Source organism: Patagioenas fasciata, chromosome 4 (genome assembly GCF_037038585.1).
Source record: "Patagioenas fasciata isolate bPatFas1 chromosome 4, bPatFas1.hap1, whole genome shotgun sequence".
Taxonomy (NCBI): Eukaryota; Metazoa; Chordata; class Aves; order Columbiformes; family Columbidae; genus Patagioenas; species Patagioenas fasciata.
In genome coordinates this window covers 25,113,948-25,134,176 of record NC_092523.1, presented here as the reverse complement: position 1 = coordinate 25,134,176, position 20,229 = coordinate 25,113,948, and the positions used below count along the sequence as shown (strand labels likewise).

The 20,229-nt window shown below is 42.6% G+C and overlaps 1 protein-coding gene across 1 annotated transcript; it reads left to right on the top strand.

Moving 5' to 3' along the window:
• Window positions 1-4,844: 4,844 nt before the first annotated feature.
• Window positions 4,845-19,468, top strand: UGDH (UDP-glucose 6-dehydrogenase). The gene is made up of 12 exons (XM_065837490.2): window positions 4,845-5,062; window positions 5,736-5,904; window positions 8,134-8,235; window positions 9,588-9,788; window positions 9,871-10,068; window positions 10,562-10,709; window positions 11,855-11,949; window positions 14,445-14,575; window positions 15,272-15,405; window positions 16,535-16,626; window positions 16,719-16,829; window positions 18,215-19,468. Exons 2-12 carry the CDS (start codon window positions 5,743-5,745, stop codon window positions 18,323-18,325), a joined length of 1,485 nt encoding a protein of 494 aa, XP_065693562.1. The 5' UTR covers window positions 4,845-5,062; window positions 5,736-5,742; the 3' UTR covers window positions 18,326-19,468.
• The last annotated feature ends 761 nt before the right edge of the window (window positions 19,469-20,229 follow it).

The following is a 20,229-nucleotide window of genomic DNA, read 5'->3' as shown; positions in this document are numbered from 1 at the left end:
AATTTGTGTGGTTTCCAGATCAGGAAAAAAAAATAGAAAAGGTATTTACTGAACAATGGACAAGGCCACCAAATGTAATCATGCCTGGGAGGAAGTGTGAATAATTTCTGTGTATACTGAGAGATTTAAATAATCAAATTAGAGGAAAGTCATATACTGGAAAACAAAACATCATGCAAGAACTAAAAGAACAGGGTTTGAGAGGACGCTCTCATCAGAGTTTCAGGGTAGACTTCCCCTAATTTTTAAACATGTTTTAATCCTGCCTGACTTTTGGTTTTAATTTATATTGCAATATTGCCCATGAGCCCAGCTGAAATTATTGTCCAGATGTTCTGGGCCCTGACCAGAAACTCAGTGCATTTTGGGACAAATTTTACCAATAATTGCAGTTTGGCACGCTGGTTGTCACTAACGAAAATATTGTATTAGATTAATAATAAACTGTTCGGGCAAACTGTCAGATCAAACAGCAAAGTCTAAGTTCTGGTGAGCCAAAGAGGTGGAGGTGAGGAGAGGGCCTAAGTAGGGATGTGCCAGGCAGAAAATGTCTCTTGCAACAACTCAAAACGGCGGCTCTGTGCAGTTAACTGTTATGGTTGGCTCTGAGCATATGTAGGAGCTCTGGCACTCAGCTGCCTGCATCCAAAACCGGCGTCTGGTTTGCTTTGTGCAGCTGCTGGAGCCCTTTCCAGAGGAACACGCATGCCCAGTCCCACATGTCCCTGTGTAATCTCCTTAGCTCCATCCCCTTCCTTCCTCTTAGTGCTGTAAAATACAAAGCACAGATTCAAATACTGATCCAACTGGTCTGTGGACAAGTCTTCTGGGCACTTTTGTGCCTCAGCCCGGGACTGCTGCCGGGTAGCTCAGATTTCCCCGTCACATGTGGGGTTGCCTCCCGGTTTTGCTGTGTCAGAAGTTAAAGAAAGGCTTGATAGGCAATGGTGGTTGTTAAATCTGTGTCAGATGTCACTGTCATGCACTGATTACACAAACACAGCTACCTTTAGTTAATGATCAGCTACATCTTGTGGGGAACTAGCGTGACAATAAACAGTCCCTAGATATGATACAAAATGTCTTTCATATCCAGGGTTACTTTACTGGCTTTTCCTCTTGCCTCCAGCACCAGGGTGCTGGCCAGGAGATTACACAATCATGCACTGGCTTGCTCTTTCTTTTTTCCCCTCCCCTTCTCCCAGTCCCCCAAGTCCTTCATAAATCATTATTTCTCTCTTGCACAATGGATCAGCTTGTACACGAGAGCTGGGGAGTGTCCTGTCTACTCAGCTGTGGCATTCAGGTGGCCCTGCCCTCCATGGTTTCTGGAAAGTGGAGATCAGGCCTTGATCCCACTCCTCTATTTTTCTCACAGAGAGGAGAACATAGGATCTGATCTCACACTGGTACATCCCCCAGCCATTGAACTTTTATATTAAAAAGACATTACCACTTTCCTTGGCCAGATTTTTTGAAAGAAACAGTCTTAATTCTTCAGATTGCATGCCGCTTGATTCTGCTGGTGCTTGTCTTTGCCTGAGCACACATTAAAGACCAGGTCCATGAGAGCATATAGCAAAGGGATCACTCATTTTCAGAATGAGATCAAGTTTAGATATGAGGCAGGCAACTGAACTGCTTAGGCCAGATCAGACTGAGGCAGCAGATGTACCTTCAGGCACCTAAGGAAATGTGTTGTCAAAACTTGAGTATCTTGATTTCGTATACCTTTTGGAGTCCATCTCCTAAGACTACATTATTGACTAGATATAAACTCTGTCCTTTGTGTGCCTATAGTCTAAAAATTACAAGTATATCTAAAAAAGCCTATTCTCCTTAAGTAGGTGTATATGAATTATGACAACCACCTTTCTTGGACATGGATGCTTCCGTGAATTACAGTTCCGGCTGTTAATATCAGGATCTGCAAAGATTATGATCTAGCAGGATGTGTGAGCAGTGGTCTCAGAAGTATAGATTACTTACGGCTAAATTATCATGCAAATGACAATCTTTAAAATGTAAAATCCTAAATGAATGGAACAGTGACTCATCAGTCCTACCAGTAGCTCTCTCAAGCCCCATCTGCCTTGCAGCAGCCCAGGGCTGTGCTCCCCAAGCAGTGTGCTTCAGGAGTTTTAAGGCTATGCCCTGAAGCCTTACATAAGCTTTATTGCCTCTGTGCAATCGTAAAAAATTCCATGTGACAGAAAAAGATGGGTCTGTCTGAACAGAAAAACAAAGAAAACCCCACCCACTAATTCAGAATTTATTCAGTAACAAGAGGGGAGACCAAGTTCCATGCCCTTCTCATTCCAGTGACTCTGCGCCCTGCATTTTTCCCCTGCCAGCAGTGCCCTCACCACCAGAGTGCAGGCTATAGGGAAACAAAAGCAGCCCTCATCACCCTTTCTGGGGAAGTTGTGCCATTCTGCAAGAGCGAATTCGAGATCCACATCCCAGGCAGGGGGTGTGACAGTGTAGTCTATCAATGAAGGCCCTTTGCTAAGAGAAAAGAGACTGGGGTCCATTGCCTGCTCTGAGGGCTGTTCAGGTGTTTGAAGCAGCTCTCAAATCACAGATTGCAACCCAGACCTTTCTCCTCCCAGGAAAGGGCCATGACTACCAGACCTGAAAAATATTCTCTTTCTAGCTCCTTTGCAAATCAGTATAGATGCAGGTGGAGAATTAGATCCCCATGTTTCTTTATAACCCACCGAACGCAGCACTCTCCTGAGACAGATACATCTGAAACTCCTGGCTGAAGAAGGCTCTCAGGCTCCTGCCCTCATTTTAGCAATCACTAAACCTCAACCAGGAGGTATGAGCTGACTCTAACGACTGCTAACTACTCATACATACAGCAGTATGTGAAGGCAGCTCCTTCTTACAAACATGGCCTCACACATAGTGACCACCACCGTGCTTAGGAAATCTATTCATTTGTCAGGCACACACTAAGCACATTTATCATACAAAGACTTTTGGGGGGCCACGTAAAGGATCTGAAGTGGATCTGGCCTTTGCAAGACAGTAACAGGTGTGTACAGAGGGACCAGACAAAGTTCTTAGTAGTAGCATTTATGGCTCTTCCAATACCTAAAGAGACAGGGGTTTTGAAGATGATGGTATAGGTGAGACTGACTCGGTAGTGAGGGCTCGCAGAGCTTCTATTTGCTTTGCCTAGACTTCCCTGGAAAAAAGGATGTGTCCAAAATTGAGACATCTGTGCAAATTAGCAATGAGACAAGACATTACTTGTTTCTGGTTCAGGATAAACAGGGTGACCCCTGCACCTTTGCCAAGAGGTTCTTCGCCCAACCACACTGACTCCGCTAAGATCCCACCCTGAGATCGCAAACCTCAGTGGGCTCTTTCAGCAGAGACACACGCATTTTACAGCACCATTTCTAAAGGACCAGTGAGCTACAGTAGCTATTCACTTAAGCAGGCTCAGATTCTCCTAGGGCAGGCGTGTCAAACTCATTTTCAGCAGGGCCACATCACTATACAGTCCTAAAATTACATTCAGCCCTTGGAAGGCAATTGCTAGGCTGATGTGGCCCCTGGTGAAAACAAGTTTGACACTCCTGGTCTAGGGAAAGATCAGATCCTCCAGGGTAAAATAGCAACACGCTAGAACATAAAACAGAAACAATTATTCCAGTTTATTTTTATATACTTTAATACCTATGGGCAAAAATGCCATATAAGAACAAGGCAATACTTTATTTGCATTGTTAACAAGGACGTACATATAGTATCCACCTAATTTGGCAGTGTTTAACATAGAAACTGAAATCTGTTAAAAGCATAAATGATTGCAGTGTTGCAGATGCTGGAAAAACAAACAAATAGCTTGTAGGAGATGCAGCCTAAGTGAACTTGAATGCAATGGAGAAGATAGTAGATTTCTCACAGTCTTTCTGCTCCCAAAGCCAGATGAAGTATACTAATAACATAGCACATTTATACAAAAGGCAAAAGTAGTACCTAAGACTTTTAATACAACTAGGCAGTGTATCCTTGAGCAGTGCCCAGATCAGAAGGGCAAGTAAGTGCGAGGTCATTGGTAACGTTGGCAATCTGGACTTCAAACACTGTATTTTACTGTTACCTATCCACGTGTCTTTGATGAGACAGCACTATACTACAGGAGAAAGAACGTATTATGAGTTTTGTTTCCCAGTAAGCACAGCTAAAGTACTGAAAATGATTCACACATGGGACCACCAAAATTTGTTTTCCTTATAGAAACATGTTGAGGCTGGATGGGAGCAGTTTAGCGGGGCACCCTGCTGATCCCTCACCCCCCCGGTGACCCTGACCTCGCCAAGGAGCCCAGGCCCGGCACCAGCAGCCCCGGCTGCCTGGGGACAGCGGCTGCGGGGGGCCCGGGGGAGCCCCCTCTCCCCACTGCCTGGGAACTCCTCCAGTGCCTCTCTGAGGGGCCACGCTGCCGCCCAGATCCCCCTCCCAGAAAGAGGCAGCGAGATCAGCCATCAGTCCAGCCGCCGTGACGCAAAAAAACCCAAAATCCAGCAAGCGAAATGAGGTGTAAAACACGCCCGGACCGTCCCGCGGGGAAAGGGGCCGTCGGAGGCGCGGTCCCGCCCGGGCTGGGGAGCGCCCCAGGCGGCGCCGTTCTCCCCTGCCAAGGCCGAGGGGAAGCTGCTGCGGCGAGGCCCGCCCAGCCCCGAGGCCAGGCCGCGGAGACCCCAGTCGGCCCCGGGGACCCTGCGGCCCCTCAGCCACCCGTGCGGTGGCGGGCGCGGGCCGGGCCGGGCCGGGCCGGGCCGGTGCCTGAGGTGTCCCGCGCCCATTCGCCGGCGGCGGGAAGGGCGGGCGAGCTGTGCGCCGGCCTCCGGGGAAGGGAGGAGCCGGGGCTGGCCTCGCCCGCCGTGCCCGGGATGAAGCAGCCGCCTCAGCCCCGCGGCGGCCCTTTAAATAGCCGCCGCCACTCGACTCGTAGCGGGGTGTTACCCTGAGCTCGTCGAGCATCCTCTCCGCAGCCCTCCCGCTCGATCCGCGGCAGCGGGCAGCACCGCGCCCACCCGCAGTAAGTCCCCGGGATGCGGCTTCGGTGCCGGCCGCGGGTTCCCGTGTTGCCTTCCCTGGGGCGGTGGGGGCCTTTCCCGCCAGCTGCCGCCCTCCCCTGACCCGGGGCCGAATTGCGGTCGGGGAGCCGCCCTCAGCCGCGGCCGGCGGGAACCTTTCACTGGGCTCCGGGGATGGAGTCCGCGGGGATCGGCCTGAGACGCCCGGAGGGGAGCGGGGCCGCTTCTCGGTCGGCTCCTTCCACTGGGAAGGAGACGGTCGCTGCGGCCTCGGCGCTCACGGCGCCCTTCCCGGCCGAAGGGCTGCGGGGACGGGGCGGGGGCGCGGCCCGGGGGTCCCAGCCGATCGCGGCCTGGCGCGGCCCTGCGCGCTGCCGGCAGTGGCGGGCTCTGCTCCGCCGCCGTGGCACCGACAGTTCTGCGGCCCATGGGGCGGTATTTATGCCGGCAGGCTGCGGGGCCGCGTGTGCCGGCGCTCCCCTGGGGCAGCTCCAGAGCCTCCCGGGCGGGAGGGTCACTGCGGGGCGGGAGATCAGCTGTAAGAAAATGTTCCTCTCTGTGGCAACACAATGCAATCTCAAGTCATTAGTTCTCTCGTATTTCCATGAATTGTTGGCCGGTGTTTTAATGTATAACTCCTTATTCTCTTCCTCCCCACCCCCCTCCTCTTCCTAGATCAATCATGTTTGAAATTACGAAGATCTGCTGCATTGGTGCTGGTTATGTTGGTGGGCCAACCTGTAGTGTTATTGCACAGATGTGTCCCAATATCAAAGTCACTGTTGTGGATGTCAACGAGGCCAGAATCAATGCCTGGAATTCAGATGCGCTCCCAATCTATGAGGTAAACATGTCTTGCTGCTGTCTTTTCCAGCCAACGTTGCATTTGCTTCCCTCCCACCACATGGCATTTCCATAGGGCCCATTTCTGAAGCCTGGTAAGTATAGCAGAGTGATGTCCTTCAAAAAGAGTATTCTGGGACAGCTGCTTGTCACTACTGCTCATTAAACCAGATTCTTGAAATAACTTAATATGTCTGGTGCCAGCAAGTATTTAAGGATTATATATGAAGGGTTTAGTAAGTAAAAATGTATTTATAGTGAGTTGTGCTAAATCATGTTGACTTTGTTTTGGGACCCAATTTAATCGTAACATGGTCCTCTTACTCAGTTATAAGTATTATCTGCTGTGTTGTAGCACAATATGAATGTAAGATTTATTCCCATTATGAATACTGCCAAAATCCAATCTGTGTTGCCCATCTTAACCATGTTGTAAGATGCGGACAGTCATTTCTCATTTACATGTATTGTAAATCTCCAGTCTCATCTGGGAAGACTAGGCCAGACAAAAATTATTTTAAATGTGTCATACTGTCACTCCTTCATTACAGAATTACTTTAATTTGGAGATATATATAAAGCATTTTTTCTATTTTGTGTCTCTTAGCCCTTGTTATTTTTCTCTCTTTTTCACCCTTAAAGAGCAGATCTGTTTTTCATTCTTTCATGAAATATAGCTTTTATAGGTTCAAATTATTTTCTTCAGTGAGAATGAAAATTTATCTTCACTCGTCTCCCAAAGACAAGGCATGTTGCCTGGTACTAACAGTTACTCTCTTGTAAGAAGTCTTCTGAATCCTGTTTGTGCTGTAACACTAATGTATTTTTTTTTCCTCTCTTAAAATGAAACACATTGTGACTCTTTAGATGAAGATGAATAAACGTCCTTTGTCATACATATTCAAAGGAAAGTATGTATAATGCTCAGATTAGTAGGTGAGATGAAAGGTCACGAAAGCAAGTACTTCGTCTTCTATAAACCCTTGGACTGAGTGAGTTAAAGCAGAGCTAGTCTTGGCATGTTTTTTTAAAAAACAAACTCACAACATCTGTTTCCTGGAATGGTGTCCCTTGCTTACAAAGAATGTACAAAAACTGCCAAGAATTGGTTCAGGCAGTTGTGAAATTGAGTCATTACACAGTGAGGTTTTTTTGTATTTTTTGTTTTAGGTTTTTTCTTTCCAGTGTCAGAAATAGTCCGGTGGGCTGCCTTTCTGTTTGCATCCCAGTAACACCATAGGTGAAACATGTGATGTGATGGGTTGTAATACATGTTATTCTGCCTGTGCTGACCTTTGTTTTCCTTTTAAGTAGGTATTTGTTGTAAAGTGAGACAGCAAAAATGTCTTGCATAAGAAAGTTGCTTCTTTGTTTTCCTCTCTCTCCTTCCAGTGAACTTTTGCCTTTCTGGCACGTAATCAAACATTTCATGTCATGATAGGTGTCTCAAATTGGAGATCTTATTGCCAGGTTACAATGTATTTTTCTTTTATATATGACAACGATGTTTTAGTTCAATCATTTTGTAGACCATTCTAATAAGGAAGATGACTCCTGTACACTATGGCCTCCTGCTCCTCTTGTCTGTGTGGAGGTGTTAAGGGAAGGGAAAGGGTTGTGGCACAGCATGTGTCTCTATAAAGAATATAACTGAATTGTGCCTGTGATTCATCTGTGCTGTGGGTGCGGTGCTATGATTAGTTTAGTGTGGTCCAAATGCAAGTGGTTGCCAAAAGGAGTGGTCTTTATCTCCTGTGTGTCACCACTGCCTTTCTTTTGCTGGATCTGGGCTTGCTAATTTGGTGGAAGACTTCTTTGTGGTGGTGTTTGTGGATTTTTTTTGTGCTGAATAGGTTTTAGATCTGATGTTGAGGGATCATGGAATGTGTAGCTGAGGCAAAAGGGAAGTTTGGACCACCTTTTTGTTTGCAGCCTGGGGAATGCTGTAAGACTTTACTTCTTGAATCTACCTGACATCATGCGACAGGTGTTTCTTTAATTTTTGCTCATGGTAATAGAATTAAGTGTTAGAATAACTGGGGCCTAAAATCTGGTTGTGCAAATCACTCACTGTGGCTGAAAGTTTTGAAACATCATTTTGGGTGCTTTCAATAAGAAAGGGCTTTTTTCCCCCTATGTAAATCTACAGAAGCTTTACTTTCTGTCTGGCAGACTGAAAGCCTGCATTAACCTGAACTGCTATTTTTTTTTTTTTCTCTGCTCTTTTCAGCCAGGGTTAAAAGAAGTGGTGGAATCCTGTCGAGGAAGAAATCTCTTCTTTTCCACCAGTATTGATGATGCCATTAGAGAAGCTGATCTTGTATTTATTTCTGTAAGTTTGAGTGGACAAGGTGGTTGTGTTTGTCTTTTCTTTGTTTCTTATCAAATAATTATGTTGCTCTAATGTTACAAGGGGGCCTTTGTTTTATCATATAGATTCAGTTAGCAATGTCATGTAGTGTGTTACAATTTTCTCCTTGTCTTTCTGTGTACTGTGGGAAAAGTGTTAAGTAAGCTTTTTATTTCATTCTAATCTGTTTCTTGTAGCCAGTAGAATGTTTGACAAATTAACAGGCTCTAAGTCAAAATGGTGAGGTTGATGTTTAGCTTGGTTAGAGATATGGGGTCTTAGAGCAAATCTGTGATTGCAGTGTACTACTGAAATCCATGGGACTTCAATAATGTTGACATAGTTCCTAGAAGGGGATGCAAAATCATATACTGATTATTGGGTTACAAAGAATATTTATTTCTAGAAGCTTTTAAAAAGCAATCTATTAATGGAAGAGGGGCTGGCTTTAATATTTTCTAGCTGTTGTTGACATCACTAGGAAGAAGATTCTGTCAAGCATAAGCAGTGTGACCTTTTGTGATCCAGAAAGTTGTTCCTAATGCAAAATCCAATACTGTTCATCTTGGTAGGCCACAATTGAGTTATTTGTGTTGCTTGTGTCTTCTTTTCTTCAGAGCTCTTCTTTGTTAGGGCACCTCAGTGCAGAGCTCTCTTTCTGATAGTATTTTTCTCCATTTGTTAAGTCTAAAATGAATGCCGTTTGGCTGGATGACTGCCACTAATGCAGGCTATATATTGCCACCTGTCCTTGGCTTAAACCATGCTGTTGTGCTTTAAATATTGTTGCCATTTCTTCTTTCAGTTTTTATTGAAAAGGGCACTCTGTCTTAATCTAAATGATGTTTTCCCTCATGTTACCTTTTTTGTGTAATTCAGTATAGCAGTTTTTCAACAGCTGTACACTTAGGTTTCACTGCAGAATAGGTTTAAACCATAACTGCCTTACTAGCTGCGAGGTTCTTATAATGTGAATTTTTGCACTCCTAATGTGGGACAGGAAACAAAAGGTGGCTGGCTGTAATAGTGAAGAAATTACTGGTGTTGCCAGAATAAGGACTAAGTTTCACCAAGGCCCGCAGAGCTGCTGTGAATTGCTCTTGTTTAAATTCTATTTGAACAGTGGCCAATGAGCTTTCTTTAGAAGACAAAACGGGTAATTCAGAAAGCTAATAGCTGTTCATCTGATATGGTAACTAGAATAATTCAGGGGTGGAAGCAAGCTGGACTTTGGGAAGGAAAATGTCTGTCATTCTTAACACACGAGCTACTGACAAGGTGAAACTGTTAAGAGACCTGTAACATTTCTTACCCCTCTGTGTGTTTGTAACTAGGTTAACACTCCAACGAAGACCTATGGGATGGGAAAAGGTCGAGCAGCTGATCTGAAATACATTGAAGCTTGTGCCAGGCGCATTGTACAAAACTCGAATGGCTATAAAATTGTCACTGAGAAAAGCACCGTTCCAGTACGTGCTGCGGAGAGCATTCGTCGAATATTTGATGCTAATACTAAGCCTGACTTGGATTTGCAGGTAAGCATAGTCTTTGAGTTGTGTATTTAAAGGCTGGTTGTTGCTTTTGGCTTTTATCTGTTCTTTGTTTCTGTGCCTGTAGGTGCTGTCTAACCCAGAATTCCTCGCAGAAGGAACAGCCATCAAGGACCTGAAGAACCCAGACAGAGTGCTTATCGGTGGAGATGATTCTCCAGAGGGACAGAAAGCTGTTCGTGCTCTTTGTGCTGTTTATGAGCACTGGGTGCCCAAAGAAAAAATCCTCACAACCAATACCTGGTCATCAGAACTTTCTAAACTGGTCAGTGTTCCTCACTGCTGTTCTCTGCAATGAGCAAAAGGAGTAAGTGAGATGAAGCTCAGAAGCAGAAGTTTTCTGACACAGAGTGATGCAGATGCAGTTAGGAAAGACAGGCGAGGTTGGGAAGACCCAGTATCTGTCAAAGGGTATTAATCTTTTTCCAATTATCTCAGCTGAGCTAATAGATTATATCAACTTTCTATGAAATCCTTTTTTCACTTTTATTGCTGTGTTATTTATTACTAAGAGAAAACCTCCAGTGGTGCAGAAACTGGTTACCATCATAAAACACTTCAGGCTCTGCAAGTTACGCATTTCATTATTTTGCTTAGATCCCATTAACTGGAATTTATGTATTATACTAGTTATATTACCATTTTGTAACTCAGAGTTACTTTAGATGCTAAAGTAATCCTTCCAGTAATAGCTCCCTTTCATCTGTGGGCATCTTGGTTTCTGGAAGAATAAAGTTTGCTTTTTAATTTATTTACAGGCAGCTAATGCTTTCCTTGCCCAAAGAATCAGCAGCATTAACTCAATCAGTGCTCTGTGTGAAGCTACAGGAGCAGATGTTGAAGAAGTAGCAAGAGCTATTGGAACAGACCAAAGAATTGGAAATAAGTTTCTCAAAGCCAGTGTTGGTAAACAAAAATTTCTTTTTTTCCCCGCCCCCTGCTTCTGGGCTTCTGTTTAATAGTGCAGTAGGTCTACTAGTAGTGTTTTGAATTAAGTGATCTGATAGGCTAAAACCTTCTACAGCATGAGTGCGTGAAAATATTGCTGTAAAGCAGTAGCATAAATCACTTGTTTTCTGGTAAAATGTCTGGGACTGGGGTTGCTCTAGACCCTGGCAGTCTGGAACCTGAGAGTTCAGAGTGCATGCTTTATCCTGCCTGGGACATTGGAAGGAAGAGATGCAACTTTGTTTTTCTGAAGCATCACTGATGACAGTGCTCTCCAAGATGTCTTCCCAGTGACAACTGCTGTGGTTTTGTTTGGCAGTTGCTGCCAGTGGCCTGAGGAAGATGCCTCTAGATAAAAATGTGTGATGGCGACTTCTAATTTGTGTGATGAATTCAGTTTAGATTTACCAGAGAGTAAGATGTGATAAAGTGGTGATGAGTGCAACAAACTTTGAAACTTGCATAACAAGACTAAAGCCCATCGTTATGGCTACACTCTTCATGCTAGCAAGAAGTATGACTTTGAAATAACCTTATTGAATATAACCTGTCCTAGAGCCTATGCAAAAGTGAGAAGTAGATAGCAATTACATTACCAAAATTTCTTGTACAATGTGTTCCTCTTGGACTCTAAGCGAAGTTCTAGGGGTCAAGGATCTCTCTATTTGTCTCAGTTCTCCCTTAGTCAGCTGCGGTGGTCTTTGGTTCTTGGCAATTATTAGATATCCATTTAGGAGTCGGGGGGGAAAGAACCTAATCTTAACATTTTGTGTTCTGAGAAATATTCATCTAAATACCAAGGCAGGGGGAGAGCAAACCCAGGAATTTCTCCACTCACTTTTAATAATAAAAAAAACTAGGGGCCTGGGACTGGATTAAAACTTTAGTGGGACCTGAAGCAGATTTTAGGGCTTCTGTAACTGACGGTTAGGTCCAGGAGTTGGATTTTGAGAGATCCTTAAGGTGTTCATTTGCTACCAGTGAAATACTGGGGAAAATTATAATGCTGACTATGTAAATGATTGCCTAAAACTATTTGAGCCCAAAGACTGGGTTTGAGTAGTACCTTAGTCACTTGTAAAATAACCACTTTCTTTTTTCAGGGTTTGGAGGTAGCTGTTTTCAGAAGGATGTCTTGAATTTAGTGTACCTCTGTGAGGCACTGAACTTACCTGAAGTAGCCCGCTACTGGCAACAGGTACAAATTCTTCACTATTTTTTTTTAATGGGGTGATATTTTTTCAGCACTCAGCTTTCAGGCATTGTGCTTTTGAGCAATGTCTCCATATAATGTGTTCCTGCTTTAAGGAACAGGTACCTTAATGTTGATCATGTTTACATTTTAGGGCCCTCAGCCTAACACTTGCATTTCATATTCATGGGTGCTTAGGCTTTTTTGAGGTGAATTAGGTTGTCTGGATCAAGTGGACTGGGAAGTTGTTTAGAAGTAGCAGTAGAAAATGTGAAGTACAAGCAAGTCTTCTTTTTGCACTTCATTATCTCTGTCCACTTTGAATTCAGAGCTTATGATCTTTTCTTCAGGGTCTACTTTTACAGTTTCTTTTTCTGAAAGAACTCAGCAAAACTTGCTGTTTTTTTAAATAAACATGGTTGCTGCTGTTCCCTGGTTAATGTTAAGAATGATTAGGAAGTTGTTGATGCTTTCAGGCTTAGCACCGATGGAGCAATACCAGGATGCTCAGTCTGTACTAGCAAGTGTTTTTCTATTAGCAATGAAGGCATCTCACCCCTCTTACCAGTGCTGACTGAGGAAGCAGCTTAGACATATGTTATATGGTCAGAAGAACAGATTCGGTTTATTGTCCGAATGAAATACAAGGCTGCCTAGCAGATGCCCCCAGAATACCAAGCACATGATTTGCCTGCATTGTTAGCAGCTTTCCTTATTTTCAGTCTTTGGCCAGCCTTTTTCCCCTCACTTTTCTCCATCCTGGTCTGCTGCTAAATTAACAACCTTCCCATGATTACTTCTATTATTGGTCATTTGTGCCACATCCATACTGAAGTCTAATATTTCTTACACCATTACCTACATCATCATGGTTGTGTGCTACTGTCGGTGGGGTTACTTAGGCTCTATTGGCTTCACCGGGTTCGGTTCCCCCAAAGGCCCCTCATACTCCCTTCCAATTGTCTGAAGCTTCACTGGATCTCTCATAATTCCTGTATGACTACTTCCAAAACTCTGCCATCCTTCACAGTGCTATCTGTAACTTTTGTCAGCTTCTTACCTTATGATGGCCAGTTGCTTTCTACATCCTGTTCAGATAGTTTAAACCTTCATCCAGGGGCTAGACAGCAGCCTAGTTACTTGCTTCTAACAATAACTCTTATATTAATTGCTTGGGACAAGGAAGATCTGGGTTTTATGCTGTCTGCCTCAAGAGGTTCAGATTGACATCTTCCTGAAAAATGTACTTCATTAGGATAGCCTAGTCCCTGATGGAGATGCTTGCAATCCTGTCAGTGAAGTGAGACTAACATACTGCATGAGCCTTGTGTGGGACTTGGATGTGTTGGCTCAGCAGGAAAGAGAGAGCCAGAGGTTTTGATGTTTGCTTCAAGAACTACTGCTTTTACTCAGTGTAAAATGTAAGCAGACAACTGATAATCCCTGGAGCTGTAGGAACTAACCATGTTACCTCAGTGATCATCTGATGAATAAGGAAAAGTTAATACTGTCTTGGGAAAAACAAACAAACAACAACAACAAAAAAGCCAAATTGCTTTGGTTCTCTGTCTTTGAGATCACAAGGGTCTTTCTCAAAATGCAACCTTCTTGGTATCTTAGCAACCCAGAGGCATAGGAACACTTATGTTTTGCTCTGTGTGGAGGTGTTTTTTATTTAACAAAAGCCTAAAAGGTTGCGTTGTTAATGCAAGCAAACTAGTTTAAAGTGCTTTTAATGCTTTTATGTGCTCTTGTTCTGTTTTAAGAGCAATATTTTGCAGTGTTTCTATGTGACTTATTAAGCTGTGGACAAACAGGATAGTAAGAACAGCTGCTGCAGGGTTAGGATAAGGTAAAGAGTACAGTGTTCATGTAGTACAACCCCTTACGTGCACCTTCTGCTTCCTGAGAGCACTGTCATCTTGCAAAGGTCTACGTGCCCCAGCCCACGTTGGTCAAGTCCTCATGTAATGCACACACCTGTATAAGCAACTGCGTGAACCCCTTCTTTGTGGCCTGAGCACTGCACTGTCAGCAGCTCATCCCAGAGCACACTCATGGGAGACCTCAGACAAGTCTGAAGGACAGGATGCAAGTTCTGGAGGACATGCTGATCAGAGCAGCTCCAGAATCCTAACTCTTCTCTCTGGCCTTTGTAGAGGACAGGGATCTCCAACACTGAAGTCTTATTCACTTGGAAACACCTGAAGAAATAAATGTGTCCCTTTTACCTTGTCACCTGTTTTACATTACACATCACCACCCTGTTAAATTGTATAAATCACACTGCTTTTATTTCTTCTCTTCAAATAAACCTGGATCAGCAATATCATTGTACTGTTTAGTTCGTACCTTATGTTCCATAGACTGCTGCTGTTAATTCTCACTTCAGGTTGAAAATACCTTAAAAATCAAGAGGGACATATAGTTCTTTCCAGTCCGTGGTGAACATTGACTAGGTGGGGGAGCCTTATGTACCATCATGTTTTTTATAATTTCAGGTAATAGACATGAATGATTATCAGAGAAGAAGATTTGCTTCCCGGATTATTGACAGCTTGTTCAATACTGTCACTGATAAGAAGATTGCTATATTGGGGTTTGCATTCAAAAAGGATACTGGGGACACAAGGTAAGAAAGCAAATTCAGTTTGTTAATGTGGGTTCCTTACACTTGTTGCCACCTATGCTGCTAAACCACCCTATTGAATTCTGTTAAGAAAACCAGATCAGATATGGGACCCTTAAACTCTTGTGACTGGATTCGCTTGTAACAAGCATTAATTTCTCTTAAATGGGTGAGACAACTGATTCTTGACCTCTACAATGTACCTCAATCATTCAGAAGCTAGAGCAGATAACTCTAGTCCATATTAACTTGCATAAGAGATTTTGAGCCCTTCCAGGAATTCTCCACAGGAAAGAATGTGAGTGTTTTCACATAGCAATTTGGAGTCAGTTGTAAAGCCCCAGTTTCAGCTTTCTTTCTCAAAGGTGGTTAATTCTGTTTTCCTGTAAAGCTCAAACTTTATACAGTTCTCCCTAACTGCTCTTTGTGGGGAATGCTTGTAAGATTGATGCCTTGTTAATTACAGTCAATAGAAGTCCTGAGGCTTAGTATCTCTCTTGTATGATTCAGCAAGAGACATGTAAATTTGTTTTTCATATTACTTTCCTTGGCATCCCTCAGTTTCAAGTTCGCTGCTGGCATGGATTACCACTAAGATGTTTAATGTAAAGCTGGTGTAAAAGCTCTGGCATTGTGTATCATGACACTTGAAGGCTTTCATTACTTAAAACATGCTCTCTGGTTCTCTGATTCTCTTAGAGAGTCGTCCAGTATCTACATTAGCAAATATTTAATGGATGAAGGAGCGAAACTCCATATCTATGATCCTAAAGTACCTAAGGAACAAATCATCTTAGACCTCTCACATCCAGGTGTTTCAGAAGATAACCAAGGTAAGAATGCTCATGTAATACTTACTCTTGCCACCCCTTCATACCTGCACTCCCCCCACGAAGAAAACCCTCAGCCAATTCTCAAAATAAATTCACTTTCGCATTTTCACTGTGGCAATGATGTGCCATTGGCTACACTTACTAGAGGATTGTCATAGCTCAGAGGATTACTGTAACTCTTGCCCCTTTCACCATAGCTTTTATAGATAAATGCTAATTCTGTACTATTGTATATTTTTCTTCTGAAAAATATTCATTTGAATACACACAAAGAACTTTCTCTTCTCAATTGAAAGGAAGAGAAAGAAGAATGTCTAGAAGTAGGAAAGACTAGTGTTGTTCTGTGAGCTCCTTTGTGTCTTGAGTCCTGTCTTGCCTCAGTTCCTGCTTGCATATGTAAAGTAGAAATAAAGAAATATTTCTGGAATTCACTGTAAGGCATTCTCCCCCTCCCCTATATAATTTCCAAATTAATCTGTTCCCTTAAATTCGAGAAGACTTTAAAGTAATCTTGTATGACTGGAAGTTTATTGGGAAGAAGCAGGGAGTATTTGTGATTTTTGTTTTCTTATTGGGGAGGGAGAGAAGGATAGACAGGGCTTCTAGACGTGAAGAGAATGGAGGAAGACAAGCTGTGATGAAGAGTGAGGGCTCTATGTTATTTGACATGCCTTTGAATTAGAGAGGGATGAGGGGGCTGCCTCTAGGCAGCTGCTGAGGCAGTCAAAGGATGAAGGCAGCCCCTAGTGAGACGTGAATCTCTTCTACTGTGAACTGAGTGTTAAACAGCAACTGCAGTGTGCTACTTGTGTACAGGCAGTGACCTCTGTGAGAACTGGCATTTGAACTTCTAATTCTAGAGATGCTCTTAAATGTTTGAAGTTAGGCATTCGAATTCAGTTGAAACAATCAAATGCCCTGACTCTATTCAGATGCCAGGTACAAGCTGTTTTCACTTAAATAAGTAAAATCAAAGCAACAGATGTCTTCAACAGGAAACATCTCTAGGCGAGTGACCTGAAACTCTCCTTGTTTGAGTAGGGCAAGGAATGCAGCTTGTTCACCAGGAGTGCACCAGGTTGGTACTAAAGATGTGTGCAGAACAAAATTTTATTTTCCTTCGTTACAGTGTCTCGGTTGGTCACTATAAGTAATGATCCTTATGAAGCCTGTGATGGAGCTCATGCACTTGTAATTTGCACTGAATGGGATATGTTTAAGGTAAAAATGTCATCTTCAAATTAAACTGAAAAAACCAAAGTGGGAGTGTTATGCTATTTATCTGTCCTATCTGTTTTAATTGCCCTTTGCAGGAGTTGGATTATGAACGTATTCATAAGAAGATGCTGAAGCCTGCATTTATCTTTGATGGTAGGAGAGTTCTAGATGATCTTCACAATGAGCTACAAGTCATTGGCTTCCAGGTAATCAGCTGGGTGATGCTGATTCATGCATTTCTTTTCCTTCTGCTCTCTGTTCCCTCTTGCTACTCAGTCATTGCAGAGGAAAAACAAGGGGGGGAAAAAAAACCAAAACTCTTCAAGTGAGGATTTATATCTAAAACTGTCTGTACTTAAGCCTCTTCGCTAGTGCACTCCTCTTTCTCCTGTACCTTCCTGTTTTTGTAGACTGATGCTCTGTTAAAATCCAAGCTGCATCAGCCTATGCCATCAACATTCAGCAGTGTAAACATGCTCTGAAGCACTTACAGCATAGACAGAATTTGACTAATACTAGAATTGCCCAAATAATCTGACACAATCATCTCAGCGAGGGACCATCAGAACAAAATCTACAAGCCAGATCAGATGGTTGTTTTATTTCATTCTGTGTACTCCTGAGTACTGTCTCTAATTAAATAATGGCCATAGACTTCCTCTCTTGCTATTTTTCCCCTGCTTAAACTACACGTGATTATTACAGTTTGTGAACAGGTTTGTAGAAATTGTTTTAACCAGTCAATTGAGGCTGTTACTGGCAAATATGGTACATAGAGCTGACACAACTACCTGGTTATGTCAGCAAACTCTGAAAAGAGTTGTTTAAACAGTCAGTTCTGATGTATTTCTAGAATATATTGATTAAATTTCTGTTAAATTTATTACTTAAGATATTTTGTATTTTGATGCTTTGCGATTTAAACTATTTCACCTGTATTACTTAAGAGGAAAGTTACAGCTCTCCTCACTTACTGGGCAACTGAACTATTTTACTAGCTGGTGTTTTGTGTTCTACAAGTTCTATCCTTACTGATTTTTACATTAGTCTGACCTAAAAGTTAGGGGAACCTGTCTCACTCTTTGAATTTTGCAGTACTGGGCTAATATGTGTGTCAGCTTTGTTAAATACTTTCTCTTGTATAGAGTTGTCTGTCTTTAGCCTTTCAGAGTCTATTTCAAAAACATTCCACTGCATTAAGGATGAGAAAAGCTTCTTCTATCCCAATTTACTGGATATAAACGTTTAGACAAAGGAGGTCAAACCCACTCTTTCTGAATACCCAGAAATATTTTATGATATTTGTACTGATTATCCTGTGGAAGCTGAGGCACGTGAATGTTCAAATTAGCAAGATGCAGCTCTAAATAGGCAAAGCAGGCATCTGTGAAAGGCTAATTTTTAAAAAAGGTCTTTGTAACTCCAGTCCCAGAAACTGTAACCCTGGGCACACTGCACTTTCTGGCTTGTATTATTCCAGTGTTCATGAATTGTAGTCACAGCCCTGACTTTAGTTTGTGGATTCCTCATAGGCTTACAGGATTCTGTTTAGCTTGCCATACTCACTTCCTAAATGTGTTTTCTCTTTCAGATTGAAACAATTGGGAAGAAGGTGTCAGCCAAAAGAATTCCTTTTGCTTCTTCATGTGAAATTCCTAAATTCAGCCTGCAGGACCCACCTGTCAAAAAGCCTAGAGTATAATGTTTAATAGGTACTGAAGGAATTCTGTGGACCTTCTTAGTGATAACTGTAATCCTGTGCTTTTTTTAAGGAAAGATATTTTTCATAAACTAAAAACCGATTTTACACTAGAAATGGTACCTAGTACATGTGAATTCAGTCTATTTTCAAATCTCTATTTTTGTAGCTTTTTTTTTTGGTTACTGAAGATGGTACAGACCTGTTTTTAATAATGAATCATCTTTTAAGTGGAAAAGTTACCTTAAAACTAGAGACTTCTGCTTCCAGAAATGTTCCTAAACTGCACTTCACGTTTCAAGTGATATGAAAGCAAAAGTAGAACATCTTTTTACTTTAGTCCAGTTATGGACAGTGATCAGGAATTTTGATCTCACTGAGTCTTCATTTGCTTTTGGGGTAATTCTTTGCCCAATTAAATGCTCACTGTAACTGGAATTGAAGTTGGAAGAGAAGCTCTAAGTGAATTTGGTAGGATTTGGGTTGATCCCTAAAACAGAGGTAACTGCAACAATCCTGCTCTGATCCTGGCTGGGATCAATGGGCACTGATGCCATATAAACCACATCTGTTGGGAGGCCAGGTAGTTCTGCAGGCATCAATTATGTAATTAATGACAGGGTACTAGCAGCTATAAACTGATCATCTGGCAGATCTTCACTTTTGATTCTTTGGTTGTCTTGCCTACATTCCATGTGCAGCCACATAAATTATTGATCTAATCAGATTCCTGGGGCAAGTTTTTCCTAAGTTACAGCAAGACAGCCCATCTTCAGCAGAGGAGCATTCTGCTTGTTTGAACAATGAATTTAAGCAGAATTACCTTAATTCGGTGTCAGTCCAAGTAGAAAGTAAATATTGGCTTCAAAGCTACCTGATGGTTATCTTTTTCCTTTCTTTCTGCTTAGGTACTTCATCTGAAAGCAGCTTTCTTAATGAATCTGCAAAAATTATTCTCTGCTGCTAAGAAATTATTGACAATGAAAAATCAGCCCCATAAGTCAGTCAGCTTGCTACCTCATTAAATTAGCAGGAATGAATACTTCCTATGTTATCTTGTTATTTTTGCCTTTACTATGACTTTATTTCTACTTGTTTTTATTATTCTAAATTGGCCAGTGCTATTAAAATCCTTGAGATGATGAAGTTTGTGTTTGACTGGTTGCATGGGGTTGTCAAATGGAGGGGGGAGGGTAGAGAAGGATGGTCATAAACAGGTTTCAGACTAGAAGGTGTAGGTATCTCAGATAAATAATACTTGTGTTGGGATGTTAGAGAATTTTCCTGTAACTAGTCACATAATACATTCTGAATTAATTCAACAGGTGTGCCTTCAGGTGTGCCATATCAGTAGTTAAACAGAGCATAAGATCAGTGTCATCTTGGAAGCAAGTGCTATATTATCACTTAGATAGATATAGATACAATTTAAGCTTTAGGACAGCTATTTAAAGATTTAAGGATGGTGTTATCTGACTGAAGTAGCTGTGTCCTTGAGCCAGATGCTTTCCAGTTTTGCACATGAATGGCTTCCATGTAGAGACTTAGTATGCAGCAATCCCTCAACACTTGGGACAAAAAGCACAAGGCATATTTGCCCTATCATAAGACTCTTTGGTGAGGAGTACACCAGAAGCTGGACAAAGTGAGTGGGAATTACGGAGGGTTGAAATCATACTGTCATCTTTCATCATGTCATCTCTTCTTCCCAATTCATACAACACCCACAGAGCAGGGATGGCCCTTTGATACAGCTGTGTTTAAGCATTGCAGTCCAACTGGTGGCTCACCCTGTCTTTGCAGGCAGACATCTTGACAACCTCTGCCCCCATACTGCTGGAGAGGACAAGCTGGTAGTTTCTCCTTAGGGATTAAGAGGGTTCCAACAAGTTGTGCTTGAAGGATCG

Excerpts from the sequence above, each read along its gene's own strand:
- UGDH (XM_065837490.2), top strand. The coding sequence starts at position 5,743 with ATGTTTGAAATTACGAAGATCTGCTGCATTGGTGCTGGTTATGTTGGT. Across the intron at positions 9,789-9,870 it reads AGCCTGACTTGGATTTGCAG|GTGCTGTCTAACCCAGAATT; the intron begins GTAAGCATAGTC and ends CTGTGCCTGTAG. Across the intron at positions 10,069-10,561 it reads CATCAGAACTTTCTAAACTG|GCAGCTAATGCTTTCCTTGC; the intron begins GTCAGTGTTCCT and ends ATTTATTTACAG.